The following is a 14917-nucleotide window of genomic DNA, read 5'->3' as shown; positions in this document are numbered from 1 at the left end:
GGTTGGAACTGGAGCTTCTGTGCTTAGTATACAGAATTTCCTGGGGTGTTCCATTCGATGTGTGATGCAATATCCCATTTTTATTGGCAGATGTGCGATCATGTAAAAACTTTTTGCCTTGATGAAGTCAGATTTACATTGCGAGAGATGATGCCGCGACACAAATAACCTATAAAAATAACTGCGCTAAGTGATAATAAGCATATACCAATGTGATTCAATGTATATTTTCCAAATATATTTTCAGACTGTTCCCTCTCTACACCAATCACCTCTCACTATGGTCTATCTCTGATAGGCTCTTATGCTATGCGCACAGCGCAGAATGTGTCTGAGATGCAACCAGTAGTTTGACTGATGTGAAGTTGCGCATGAGGCTGACGGTTTCCAGCGCATAGAAACCACGGAAAGTCTGCCTTGTTTTTATCCACAACTAAATGGCTGGGATTTACAGCCCATTCAACATATGCAGATGAGCGATAAAGCGTCATTTTAAGCGTTTGACTACAGTTTGGAAATGCAAACGATCGACTGGATTTAAATGTAAGTATTGCGCTTCCGACACGAAAGTAGCCTATATCTGATGCTGCTACGTTTTTGAATGTGAATGAAATTCAGTTCTGATATTTGATCGACAGCTGTGCATGTGTATATTTATTACACGTCAAATGATCAATTAATATATTTTGTTTTCCAAAACTCGGTGTTATCATGTGCTTCGTATTTTGCCTCATATTCTTGAATTAGACGATCATGTGACTTTAATTTAACTTTAATATATAGAACGCAATTTCATAAAAGTAGGCCTACTGTGAATCCCAAAGTGACTTGAAAGCTGCCAGCAATAATGATATCAATAATGCAGCCAATATTATCATATTAATGGAACTGACCATCTGTAATTGGCCTGGAAAAAACTATGAGAATCTGCATGTTTCATACTGTTATCTGGTAATCGATCAGCTGAAGCAATTTGCACCTATCGTGCCATATACACAGAAAATCTAATTAAAAAAGATGGTATTTTCCCTGTGTAAATTCTCTTTCCTCCACATGCATATTTAATTATTTACAAAGATGAGATGTTTCATCATGTCAACAAATCAATTTTCATTCACTGACCTAGATTTTCACAGTGATATCTGGTGTTTGAAGTCAATATAGGACTACACAATAGTATGTGTTCAATCAAGAAAATAGGATGAAGAATGCAAGCTCAGCTGTCTTATTATATTTGAAGGCACAAGCAAGCCAATAATGTGAAGCGTCTGTGGCATTTATACCAATACACTGACGCCCGTAACCACAGCATGCTTCAGACCCTTTGGGTTTCCTGGGAAGGTTGTCCAGTGTCCAGTGTACCCTTTCTGTGGGGTCAGGTCCAAGGTCCTGGTGACACGAAAGATGTCATCTGTCACTTTAAATGAGTGACAAGTCATTCTTCAGATGAGTCCTTTAAGCCCCTAGTGAGTCATACTGTAAGACAAGTGTTGGTAAGAGCATTGGAAAAACAGCTTTTGTGCAAAGGGAAGTTTTGAACACAAAGCAAGATTGCAAGTTATAGAAGAGCTTAAAGATAAGCTTTAAGGCTATTTTATGAATAGCAGAACTTTCTCCACCATTCACCTCCATCACAATCCACCATGGAAAGAGCTGATGGGGAGAAAAGAGAAGAGAGCTTCAGAATAATAAATAAGGAAATAGCTAAATCAATTGTTCTGATCTTGGAGATGAAGCAGGTGTTGTGTGTGTGAAGCACTCTAGTTTTGACAGCACTGACAGGCAGGATTGAAAAAGTTGCACATTACCAACCTTATAATGTGTTTTTGTTTGTTTGGTTGTTGTGTGAGTGTCTAAGTTTGAAAAACATAATCCAAGTCAAGTAGAGATTTGATGTTAGTGTGATTAGTGTAGCGATTTGCCATGTGGTTTTATTGCAACCTGAATGATCCACAGAGACACACAGATACGGTTCTTGACTCCACAATGTTATCATTAAAAGATTCAAATGGGCACTGCATGACTACCTTCAATAGCGCACAATTTTTTATGTCATTGCACATAGTGTGTGTTTGTGTGTGTGTGTGTGTATGAACGCATGCTTCAGGGCAAACGTCTTAAACTCATCTTCACAGCTGCACACAAATTGCAATGGTGCTGAAAGATGGAGCAAAATTAGACTATTTTTGAAGACTCAAAATAGATAAAAGATAAACAGAAGCTTTGAAATATAAAGCTAGGAAAAAGTTACTGTATTTGCAAAGCCGAAAGCTCAGACTAAAATAGATATTCTGAGAATAATTGTATGTACACAGTACTGTGTTTTGAAAGAAGTCAGGGGTTACATTTATAAGACTGAGGTTGCTGAGACAATTTTCTTAAGCCACTGATGCAGAATCTGTCATCGCAAGATGCGTCCAAGCCTCCGTTACTAATTTGCAAAAGACACTTACGTTTACTCATTTGGCAGACGCTTTTATCCAAAGCGACTTGCAAGTAGCTTTTTCTTTACAGTGACGACCACGTGCATACAGTACATCCTAATTCATTATATGAGATGAATTGTTTTCACTAATATGTCCTTAGACAAAATAAGGTTGGACTGAAAAACATGCCCTGATTTTACAGAGAACAACAGGCTCATCAAACAAAAATGTTCAAGCGTGTGCTGACAGCAACATTTTTCAGTAATGCTTAATCTCTACAGACAAATCTGTTGGATCTCCGCATAATCTCTCCCCTCTTTCTCTCCCGTTTCTCAGTGAGACTCCTGACGCTCATGGCCATGCATGTGTGTAGCTTCGTGGGCTCTGTGCTCCTCCTCCTATTCATCAGCAGGTAAGACACCCGGGTGTCGTATTGAATCCTATTCCATGTGGCTAGCTGACCACAATTGCCTCCTACGCTTGCTTTTGTGTTGTTCTTTTATAATATCCCTTCATTTATTTATATCTCAAAAAATATGATGTAGTGTAGGATGTGCATTCACTTTAGTAATGACTTTGTGAAGTTGGTAAACACAGCACTTTCGATGCTGGCAGGAAAGTCGGGGCGGAAACCCATTTTTGTCAACAAGTTCTCCTGGGCGATAAGCCTTCGGAATGATGTCTCTGCTCAGACGACAAGCCCAGTGTGATTTAGGTTTTACTCTTTTGGCAGCAAATAAAAGACTATATACCTTAAGTATCCATTCACACAAGATTATGCAGGCTCGCTGAAAGGTGTAGCTAGAAGAAGGATGGTATTATAGCTAATCCATGTAGACTTTTTGGATGAGCCTGAATAAATCTGTTGCTGTCGATGTATGGGTACAGATGAAAATAACAGTCTCCTCTTCACTCCGCCTGCTCGGGCTTATCTGTGCATGCAGTGGTACAGTAGCTGGAATTCTAACGTGATTACCGGAGATGGTGGGAAGACAGGACGCGTCGGTTTACTCGAGGTATCAAGGCTGTTCACATTCAGATTAAGTTTATGATCAGTTAATGGCATATGTATCCTATGTTCCTGGTGTTCCTGACCTCTGATACTTTGATGGGAAGATGGTCACGATAATTCTGAAAAAGATCAAGGGATGGTGTGACATCACCAATTCCCATCTCCATCTGGTATCCCCCACCCCGCCCCACCCCTCCTGTCCTGCTTTTTTCTTCTTCTAGACTTTAGTGGGTGTATAGTTATATACAGTAGTTTGGAATATAGGGCATATAGTTTGGCCATTACATTCGGCATCCATTACATTAAAAAGGCAAATAATGAGCAATGTATCCTTTTTGGGAACATATAGCACTTACAATATAAGTATGTAGTCTTGAAGGATCAATCTTGCTAAGGGCCCTGTTAAGGTTTTTGTCTGTTGAATTTGACACAACACCAAGGAGGGTTTTGCTTTTTATAGAGCCAGCAGTGTTTAGATGGAGGGTCATATTATGAAGAATTCCATTCTCCTTGATCTTTTTAGATAAAAGAGCTTGAACTTGAGTTGGCAAAGTTACAGTATGATTTCATAGAACCTAGTTTCTATACTTTCAGGACTTGAAACTTCCTAGTCTATAAAAGCATGTACTGAAAATGTGTTGGAAGAATGAATCCACACAATTCTGGTGTCAGAAGATCACATCCACATGTTTACATTTTAGCATATTCATTAATTAAAAGTGACTTTTATTTCAAAGTATGCAGATAGAAATGCATAATAAATAATGATGTGTACAGTGTCAGTGTCAGTGATGCCTGTTGGGTGATCAAGAGGTTATTTATTCATGTATCTTTAAGGTCCAATGTGTAATTCCTTGGAGGATCTATTAACAGAAATGCAATATAATATACATAGCTATGTCTTCAGAGGTGTATAAAGACCTTACATAATGAAGCGTTATGTTTTTCTTACCTTAGAATAAGGTATTTCTATCGACATACACCGCAGTCCCTTTGGAATTCGCCATGTTGTTTCTACATTAGCCCAAACAGAAAAACTGCTCTACAGAGCTTGTTTAGTAAACATGTTATCTCCTTCAGCAAAGAAGCAAAACGATACAACAGCTTAGTTCTGTGTCAGTTACCATAGTGCTCCAAACGGGAGGGGTGAGGTGTGCAGTTCGCAATCTCACCACTAGATGCGCTAAATTTCATTCACTCCAACTTTACATCTCTTAAAATCTTAGTTTAAAACATAAAATTGCAGGGAACTTGCTAAATATGAGGTCAATTACCTAAAACTCAGACCAGACAGCTCAAATTATATATAATTATTATAAGCCTATTGCAAATCAGGGGAAGGTAAGACAGTTTTGAACACTGATGTACTTGTCTGTTAAAAAGGTTGCAGACAGTACCTATAAATATGGGCATAAAACAGCTTTGTATTATAAGTGGACCTTAGGCAGAACATAAATTCTTATTAAATTCTTAATAAGCATGTCTATGATTGAAGTTTTGTTTTGTAGGTCAGATGATAGAGATCTGTGGAAATGCATTTAATGTCCTGTAGAAATATTTTGTAGATGAGAGAGCTCAATGCTCTATTTTGAAAGGCATATTTAATGCATGAACCCCAGAACAGTAAGAGGTTATTTCTTTGATACTCTTGGGGATACTCTAGACTTAAATCAGATCGAAAAGGGAGAGATCATACCGCTGGTATCAGCTGCGTGCAGATTTCTGAAAAAAATTAGGTCATCTGTCAATTCAATAAATAAATTAGCAGACCCAGATTTCTTTATTTATTTGTTGGTTGGTATATGGATAATCTACAAATAGTTGATCCGATTTCTGTACAGTAAATGTTTTTTACAGCGTTCATATACCTTTCCATACTGACTCTCTTAGGTTATGTAACACTAAACAATGTATTTCAATGCTGAAGTCTATGGTAAGGTCCCAGTCTTGAGTAAGAGTTGCTGTAGTGCTCATATATGATATGACCGCTGGTGTGTGTAGAGGGGAGATGGAGTTGATATAACAAGCTTGAGGTGCAGTCCCTGTGGAACAGAGTTTGGGAGAAAGTCCTCCTGGAAGCACTCATCCTCCACACTCAACACGTCAGTCAGCATAAACACATGAGACGTGGGTTGGATTTAGTCTCAGCGCTGGTTTACAATTAAGGAAAGAAATGTAGAGAAAAAAACACTGTGGTTGAGAAAAAAATTCACTCCGAATCGTTGCACTTTCCCATGTATTGAATACGTTAAAGCATGTTTGGTATGCATATGTGTGCCGTTTTCACGTCTTATTTGCATTCATATTTGTCAGTCACATTGTATTAAAGTGTCTGCTAAATTAAATAGTGTAAATGTTAATATTGTATTGGCTTATGTAGTGTATGTCTCATGCTGAATGCTGTGCTGCTTATCTCAGCAATACAACATTGGGAAAAAAATGTTAAGCATCAATCATTTTATTTAATAATGCATCAGAGAACCGTTATTGTCTCTAATGTCTCTAATGTCATTTTCCCTAATTTACTCTATTATCTTTATTTACTTTAAGTTTTTGCATGAATGAAAGTGTCAGTGTGTGCAACATGACAAAGGGGTTTTTAATTGTCAAAATACTCATGGAGACTGACACACTTTCTTTCTTCTGGAGAACACAAACGAAAATATTTTATAGAATGTTGGTAACCGAACGATGGCTGCACACATTAACTTATATAGACCTAAAACTAATGGAAGTGAATGGGTACCGCTGCTGTTCTATCATACAAGTTTAAAATGAAAGAGGAGTGAGTAAATGATGACAGAAGTTGAATAAGCCATCCTATACTATACAAACAAAAAGCTTTTTAACTGTTTAACAGTTCAGTATCATTGAAGTGAATTGACTGGATCGTTATACTCACTTACCATTAGTCTCACTGTCTGCCTTTTGATCTTTTGCATAGTCTGCTTTTTATTGTTTTTCCTCTCTCGCACATGGTGATAATTGAGTATGTGTTTAGCATTTTCATTTCTGCATATCGTAACAGGTGTCCGGGGCGGACAGAGACTAAAAAGTGGCCCTGGACTTCTTCACCTGGAGCAGCCCACAACACGAGGCTGTCAACATAATACATCTGCTTATTGATGCACAAATCATTCTCTAACAAATGTTTCTAAGGACCTTTTAAAGATACATTGCAAAGCCACTAAAATAACAAACATTAAACAGTAAAGGCCAGTACTAACCATGGCATGTAACACACCTGAGTCAAAGATTCACATTTTACACTCTTTTAAGTCTAAAGGTGATGACTTCCTACTTGTGAATAATTTCCTGAACAAGAGAATTTACTGAAATGCTGCTAAAAAGGTGTGACTAGATTTAGCTAAAAACTCTTGTTTTATTACATCAAATAAAAAGTCAAAAATCAATATGCAAGTCTAAACAAAATTGAGAATTTAGAATTATAAACCGGGAAGAGAAGAGAAACATTCACGCTGGGCTTAATAACTTAATAAAACTGTACATTATATAGAAATTTGACCAAAAATGGTAATTTCATTACCTGTGATAATAGTTCTGCAATCTATTGAATTCTTCAATGTTAATTAAGTCCACCATATAATTTACACAGTCTTATCTTATGGCTTGAATGGTATAAACCAGTGATTCTTAAGCCTGGTTTTCATGACCCCAGCATCTCTCTGTTTAACACACCTGATTTAAAAAATGAAATATTACAAAACATGTTGAGCGGTGTAAAGAACCGCTGCTATAAACGGTACGCTGTCAGTTGTGTTATTAGGCATGTTAAGTCGACGTTAAACATTTTACATTATGTAACAAACCACCTACATTTTCATTGAATACAGCAGAATTCACATATTAAGCAGTTTGCATCTCAAATATCTTACAGTTTATCATTTTATTGTTAAACAGTAGGCATTGTTATGTTTGACTTCACATATCTCACTACTTCACAGTCATCAAACTGAATTCGCATTGGTTATTATTTAATACAATTTAATACATGATGTTTGCAGCATAACAATTCAAATGCATTTCAGGATTTGAAAAAATTGTATATGTACCCCATTTATTTGAAGGAGTAGTTCACCTCAAAATGAAACTTCTGTCATCATTTACACACCTTCTCAGAAAATAAGCTGTTTTAAAAAATGTTGGTAACCAAAAGCCATTGGTTCCAGTTCACTTATTTTGTATGGACACAATGCAATCAATAGCGACCAACGGTTTTCTTTTACCAGCATATGTTCTTTTGTGTTCTGCAGAGGAAAGAGAGCCATACAGGTTTAAAATGGCAAGAGGGTGAGTACAATTATGACAGAATTTTCATTTTGGGGTGAACTACTCCTTTAAGGACGCATGCGCCTTAACAAATTTCTGCAAAAACGAATGGTCTATAGACTATCCCTACATGACCTGAATCTTGTAAAGCATGTAACAACATCTTTTTTCTTTTGAAAGAAACAATGAAATTGTACCTTTTTAACACAGTTAACATAATCAGTTTTACAATTTGCTTACATTTGATTCAAAGGTATCATCCACAGTTGGTTGCGCCAGGGTTGCTATTTTGTGCCCAATCCAGACACACAAACAAACTGCAGTTCCATATGTTGTCCCAAAAAATTACTTTTAAATATTTAAAAACATTTATATTTGTTTAAAGATTTCAAATGTTTATTTACAGGTTTAAATTATATTTTAAAATCCCTGTTTTTCAGTATGGTATTAGACTTTTGGACACCACAGAACTGTACATGTTTATAAGTTGAATAAGATTGTGGGTAGTCACCAATGGGAAGGGGCTATAGGAATGTTTGGAAGCCAAAGAGAGTATATTAGGGAACTAAGAGTACTTCTGCTTTGTGAAGAAGCAGTAAAATCGTTGTCTACCTCTCTGCCCATGAGTTTAACAGTCTCTCCATTCCCCTGTCTGGCCCAGAGTTGTTCATTCTCTCTGTCTCGAATATTAATGAGGCTATTGTGTGGTATCAACCAAGCAGGTTTTTTCATCATACGTCTCTTGAAGTATTTCCTACATTTCCTGGTGTTCTCTGTTGGGATGTTAACCTGAAGCTGAATTGCATATGAAGCTCACAGGCCCTTTAAACTATAGAAAGCGGAGAGAGAACACAGCCACTCCTACCATCACTGACGACACTCAAATCGCACAATCCAATGAGAGAACAGATGAAACCCAGAAATACACTGAGTTTCAAAACTAGGTCACATCTTATTGGCAATTATGTGCAAGTGCACATGATCACCTTGGCTCGGTGGCAGAAGTAACATTCCATATTCTATTCTGCTTCTCAGCATTGCATTGTGCGATAGCGCATTGCTGAATCTGTGGATGCTTTCTGTTTGGCTGTTTTTGCAGGGTCATGGATGGCTCTGTTGCCAGCACAGAGGAGATTTTGCCTCCCACTATTCAGAAGCTGATGAAGGGATACAACAAGTACCTTAGGCCATTCTTTGGGAGTACGGAGAACGGAGATTTTACATTTACACACACTATTATCTTGCATAAGTGGATTTTAAAGTTTAAAGTGCTTACATCATTAAGTAGAGCTATTAAAACAATAGAAGCTCTCCAGGCTAGAATACACTCATGTAAATTAAGTTCATTGAATGCAGTGTTTGGTGTTTTTCTTTTCAGATGGTCCTGTTACTGTAGGCATGAGTCTGGATATTGCCAGCATAGACACAATATCAGAAATCAATATGGTAAGATAATTTTTGTAACCAAAAGTTTATATTTAAAAAGAAATGTAAAGTATGCAATCGTTTAAATGTATTAAGGTCAATGGAAAAGTAATGTTTATTAAGTGCAAAAGTACCCAATTAAATAGTTTATTTTAAATGTCTATAATATAAACTGTTTTTTCTTTATACTTGAGCAGATTTATTAACTTTTTGAACGTAAAAATACAACACTACCTAACAAACACATATTAGGTGGACAGAAGTTTATTTTTTTAACAAAACTGTGTCACCAATTATTTTTAAAGAAATCCAGTCAAAAACACATTTCATCCATATGATCCATATCTCATATATCAAGCAATTTCTAAATGTGGTACATACATCATAATCATCATAATTAAATTCCACCTCCTCAGGATTACACAGCCACCATTTTTCTCCGTCAGCGCTGGACAGATGAACGCTTGTGCTTCAATGGCAATAAAAGCTTAAGTTTGGATGGGAGACTGGTGGAGCTCCTCTGGGTCCCCGACACATTCATTGTGGATTCCAAGAAATCCTTCCTGCATGACATCACTGTCGAAAACAGACTGATCCGGATATTTCCCAACGGAACTGTGCTGTATGCCCTGAGGTAGTGAGATGTCATTCACTGGATCTGTTCATCAGTCACATTGTGCAGGGGTCTTATGATAGTGGAAAATGTCTACCGAACCTATCTTCTGTGAACTGTGGTGGGAAGAGGTGCTGATTAAGTGGTTTTGGAGAATTACATTTTCATTGAGGAGGAAGATATGTAGATCAGTATTGGTGATTTATCATGCCTGTTCTGCTGATATGCTTGATAGTGATTGACTCTAGTGTACAGACACCATCTGGCTTTGGGAATTAAGCTGGAAAGTTCATTGACAGTGATCTGATTTCCAGTTTAATGCAAGCAAAAATATCATTTTTTAATTTCTCTTTGTCTAGAATTACAACCACAGTGGCCTGCAGTATGGACCTGACCAAATACCCCATGGACAGGCAGACATGCACCCTTCAACTTGAAAGCTGTATGCCTTCACATTTTAGCAACAGTGTGACTGAATATGTAGTGCTTAGAGTTGACCTCAGAAGATGCTTGTATAGTTTTAGTGTGTATGCTCCCTGAATCATCAGTACAGTGTGATGTAATTTCCATTAAAGTGCATATGATCTGCTTTACATACAGATCACTTTTAGAAACATGCATGCTTTAAGCCATTTTCCAAATTTGTACAAATCTTGTGAAATTTTAATGTCACAAATGATATATGCCTCAGGTATACACTCTGAAATTCCCCCACACGTTGTGAAATATTTATCCGAATGCAGGATTTTCCACATGCTAGCTTTCAAAATGTTTGAAAGTTTTAAAGCGTTTATTTTATGTTCATTCATTTTTCTGAGACATCTGGTCATTGTGTTATATTTGCTAATTTTAGGGACATATGGCTAATGTGTCACACTTATGTACTTATACAACATGTATTGGCAGTTTTTAGGCAGTTAAATGGATCCTGCTACAACCAATTTATGCTCTAAGCTGTTTTTCTATTGGGATGTAGACAAAGCAAGCAATATTAATCCTGTATTTAACAGGTCAGTATTTTTACTCAAAATTACAAAAAGGTCATATTTTCAAGTTCAGACAATTATGATGGCCCAAACGCACTGCACACGTTGTATGACACAGGGCCACCTAGGTGCTCGTTCTGTATTACAGCTTATTTGTAGTTCACATTATTTGTAATATCTGGAATATAGAGTGTCCTATGTTGTGTTGCATACAAAATAAGTAGTACTTCAGTAAAATCTTACTGCAGGATAAATGTAGAAATACATAAGCCTTTAGCACTGAAATTACTTATCATGTTGCGATAATTGGCTCCTAGTTTGAAATGATGTTTTTCACAGGGGGATATAATGTAAAAGATGTTGTTTTCTACTGGACTCGGGGGAACCAATCCGTTAGCGGTCTTGATGATTTACAACTGGCTCAATATACACTTGAGGATCATTATACCTCAGAATCTGAGGCTGTTTATGAGACTGGTATGTCCACACACACAAACAATGATGCTCATTGGAGCATTAAATGTCTTACTTTCTATTAACGTATTTCTATTTCTACAGGCAACTACCCAAAGTTGATCTTTCACTTCAAACTCAAGCGAAGCATCTTATATTTCATTCTGGAGACATATGTTCCTTCTATTGCACTGGTAGTTCTGTCCTGGGTCTCGTTCTGGATCAGTCAGTCATCGGTACCAGCTCGCATCTGCATAGGTAAAAGTGTGGTGTGCATGCTGGTTGCTAATTTGTTTAATAGTGATCACTGTTAATTCATAATTTTTTTCTTTCAATATAAATATGTTAGACGTGTTGTGCTAATGATTAATGTCCTCTATTTTTGTTTACAGGAGTGACCACAGTTTTGACCATGACCACACTGATGATGGGGGCTCGTACTTCTCTGCCCAACGCCAACTGCTTCATCAAAGCCATTGATGTGTATCTGGGCATCTGTTTCAGCTTCATCTTTGGTGCACTGATTGAATACGCAGTCGCCCATTTCTGCACATTACACCAGCCAAATGCTGCCAATGCGTATATGGTGAGAACTTTTGAAAAACCTTTATCGCATCTATATCAAAATTATCTAGGGTGATCTCATTTGTATCCATAGATAATTGTACATAAGATGCACAGGTACATGCAATGTGTAATAACCACAAATATCTATGAGATCTAGTTGAATCCTCGTTTTCTTAGATTACATGTTTATCATTGTTGCGACTACTCTACTACTGTAAGATCACCATAAAATTTGTCATAAGTATAGTTGAAACACACTTATATCTCATTGTAATGATCAGTATGGACAGGAAATGCAGGAGCGGGAGGATGAGATGAACGGCATCGTCACCTCCATTGGCAGCCGCGCTCTACGAGTCCGTAAGCGGGAGGAGATGCTGTCTCGGGTGTGCGACGCTGACAGCCCCACCACTAGCGACAGCAAGGAGGAGATCAGCTCTCAGCCCCAAAACCGAAGCACCAAGTGCATGGTAATAACACGGAGAGTCATGCGCTGTATGAACTGTTGCAAAATAGAGAATCCACACTATATCGATAACTACTCACGACTGACCTTCCCGCTCTCCTTCATTATGATCAACCTTCTCTACTGGACCTATTACCTTTACTTCTAGAGAGTGTGTGCATTGAGGAGTTTGTAAAGATGTATGTGTATAATGTAGGCTATGTGCTCTTTTTTATGTTTCAGTTTACCTGAGGGTTTATACTCGTACACGTCAGCATGCATTTCAGTTCAATTAATGTACTTTTGAATATGCATCAGGATTTGACTTTGGACTGTGTAGATTTATGCAGATTTGTACAACATGTACAGCTCGACGATTAATATTCATCTGTGTGTCTGAAATATGTGGCCTTCATTTTCAAATGGAGCTTCATTCGCATTTAACACAATTGGTCTGGCTGTAAATTGCTATACAAGTTTCATTATAAGCACAAAAATGCAAAATATGCTGGACAAAAACAAGCAATAGTTGAAACTAAAGTTAAAGAAAACAACTTGTAAATTGAACATGGAAATAGTTTCAGCTAGTTGACAGCTCCAAGGTACAGTAAGAAGCTGGACCAAAGACTTTATTGATACAACATAACTACTGTACAAGAACATGAAACTATGCCTAAGTAATGTCATAGTTTTTTTGGCTGTTTTTTTAACAAATTGTCTTGTTTTTGTGTTATCAACTGCCAAACACGTAGGACATCAAGTGTTTTTTTATTCATTTGCAACTTATCTGTGTGATGTTTATTATAATGTTGTCCTATAGAGGATAGCAGGTCTGATTGTGAATGATTCTGTATTATTTGCATGATAATTAATTCTACGGTACATTGTTGTTTTTATTTATTCATGTATTTAGTTTATTTGTTTATGAGATGCTCTGTGATCTAATTAAAGTAGGCCCAACTATGGACTATTTGTGGAAAATGCCAAAAACCTCACACCTTTTAATATCAATATTTTTTTTGCACAAACCTTGATGTGTACAAATGTTTTGTCTTTATTTCACAGGGGTTCTGAATTACAAATGCAATATGAATTTCCTGAGAAGCATTTTGTTTTGGAATATGCTAGTTGAATACTGAAAATAATGTTTGTCAAATAATATTAACAATCTCTTATTTCAATCATGCATGAAGGTTATAAAGGCAGTAACCAGGCCGTTCAATGCATGGAATTTTCTGATCAGTTTTCAGATATTTTAATAAAATAAAAGTTACACAATCTAAACAGGACTGAGTTTCATTTAATTGTATTAAATTAATTAGTTTTAACACAAAATCCCTAAATGGCTGTGGTGCAAAATATTTGTTTTGACGAATTCACAAACCGGATATGATGTCACACAGATTCTATTTATAAAAAATACTAGGTAATTATTTTACACATCGTAGCATTCTTATTTACTGGTCAACCGTAAACAGTAAATGTGTCATTATATTCTCTACTGGACAAATGTATTTCGGCTGTGGCAGAGCCATTGAGAGAGAGACGCGTCAGTTTATTTTACAGCAATGGCGATTCACGGGCTTTCAATAGTTCCCGGAAGTTACTAGCATTGCATGGGGCTGCGGCTAAACAGACCAACTGAGGTAAACGTTCAACCCATAGGCGTAAGTAGTTTAATGAAAACAAATTTGAAAGAAAAAAAGTATTTTACATAAACTTAACTTCCTGGAACTATCTGAAGGCTCCATGAATCAAGTGACACGCGGAAATTAACATTAGGCTACAGGTCAGAGTTCACCCCACTTGGGTTTTAGCAGCGGAAACGATTTTTTTGCTTTACAAATTACATATGCAATCTTTATTTGGGATAAATGTGAAGTATCTCTCGCATTATACATTACAATAAAACGGAAACTAACGAACATGCTCACGTGCTTTCGGTTTGACAAACCGATGGCGCTCAAAGTCCACTGTAGTGTAAACCAGAGTTATACTGCCCCTTACTGGTGAGTATAGTTGTCTGTATGTTCCTCTCGATATTCATTTAAATTACCAATATTACATCAGCAACTGATGTGGCACAAAGAGGGCCGTCGGCAATACATCTGTCAAATACGTAGCTGCCTTTAGTTTAGTATGATTTGTGAGCGTTACTCCTGACGTCAGAGACGGCTTCCTTTTCAAAAGTTTGTATATTACTATAAACATATATAATATAGTACTGAATTCATGCAAAAAACTTCCCCTTCATATTTTTGTAAAGGCAAACTATCAATCAAAAAATGTACACTACCATTCTAAAAAGCCTTTTGTACATTTAGTTTTTTCTGTTTACTAGTTTTTGTAAGTTTATGCTAAACCACACGGTGGCGCCGTTATGAAAGACAACAGATCAAAGTAGACATCACAGCACTTCTTATTGATTTTCTTCATTAAGTAGAATCTCTGTCTCTCTCATCTTCGTCTTCATGAGTAACAACATATTATACCACTCCCTTTAAATCTGTTCAATCAGCCGTCTATTCACGCTTAAGCTACATTTTTGTTGGAGATGGTTAAATAGACACAAGGATTGAAACATGGGCCTGGTGTTAACATCTAAGTGAGATGTCTAGTCAGCTCTAGTTTGGGTTCGTTTCCATCAGGGCTTACACACACATCAGCACACTTTAAGGCAGCCATGTGCAGCTGCACGCT

At 37.0% G+C, this 14917-nt stretch overlaps 1 protein-coding gene across 1 annotated transcript; it reads left to right on the top strand.

Annotated features, from left to right (window-relative positions):
* Nucleotides 1-356: 356 nt before the first annotated feature.
* gabrz (gamma-aminobutyric acid type A receptor subunit zeta) lies at nt 357-13498 on the top strand. The gene is made up of 10 exons (XM_079476008.1): nt 357-543; nt 2763-2838; nt 8828-8928; nt 9107-9174; nt 9570-9787; nt 10126-10208; nt 11092-11229; nt 11311-11463; nt 11598-11791; nt 12054-13498. The coding sequence occupies exons 2-10, from the start codon at nt 2780-2782 to the stop codon at nt 12384-12386; spliced, it is 1347 nt and encodes a 448-aa protein (XP_079332134.1). The 5' UTR covers nt 357-543; nt 2763-2779; the 3' UTR covers nt 12387-13498.
* Nucleotides 13499-14917: the final 1419 nt, after the last annotated feature.

Source organism: Barbatula barbatula, assembly GCF_947034865.1.
Source record: "Barbatula barbatula genome assembly, chromosome: 16".
Taxonomy (NCBI): domain Eukaryota; kingdom Metazoa; phylum Chordata; class Actinopteri; order Cypriniformes; family Nemacheilidae; genus Barbatula; species Barbatula barbatula.
The sequence above is the reverse complement of the archived record's forward strand: the minus strand, read 5'-3'. Positions and strand labels throughout refer to the sequence as shown.

Coding starts and splice junctions, on each gene's coding strand:
- gabrz (XM_079476008.1), top strand. CDS start 2,780: ATGGCCATGCATGTGTGTAGCTTCGTGGGCTCTGTGCTCCTCCTCCTA. Junction 9,175..9,569: donor CAATATCAGAAATCAATATG/GTAAGATAATTT, acceptor CCACCTCCTCAG/GATTACACAGCCACCATTTT. Junction 9,788..10,125: donor ACTGTGCTGTATGCCCTGAG/GTAGTGAGATGT, acceptor CTCTTTGTCTAG/AATTACAACCACAGTGGCCT.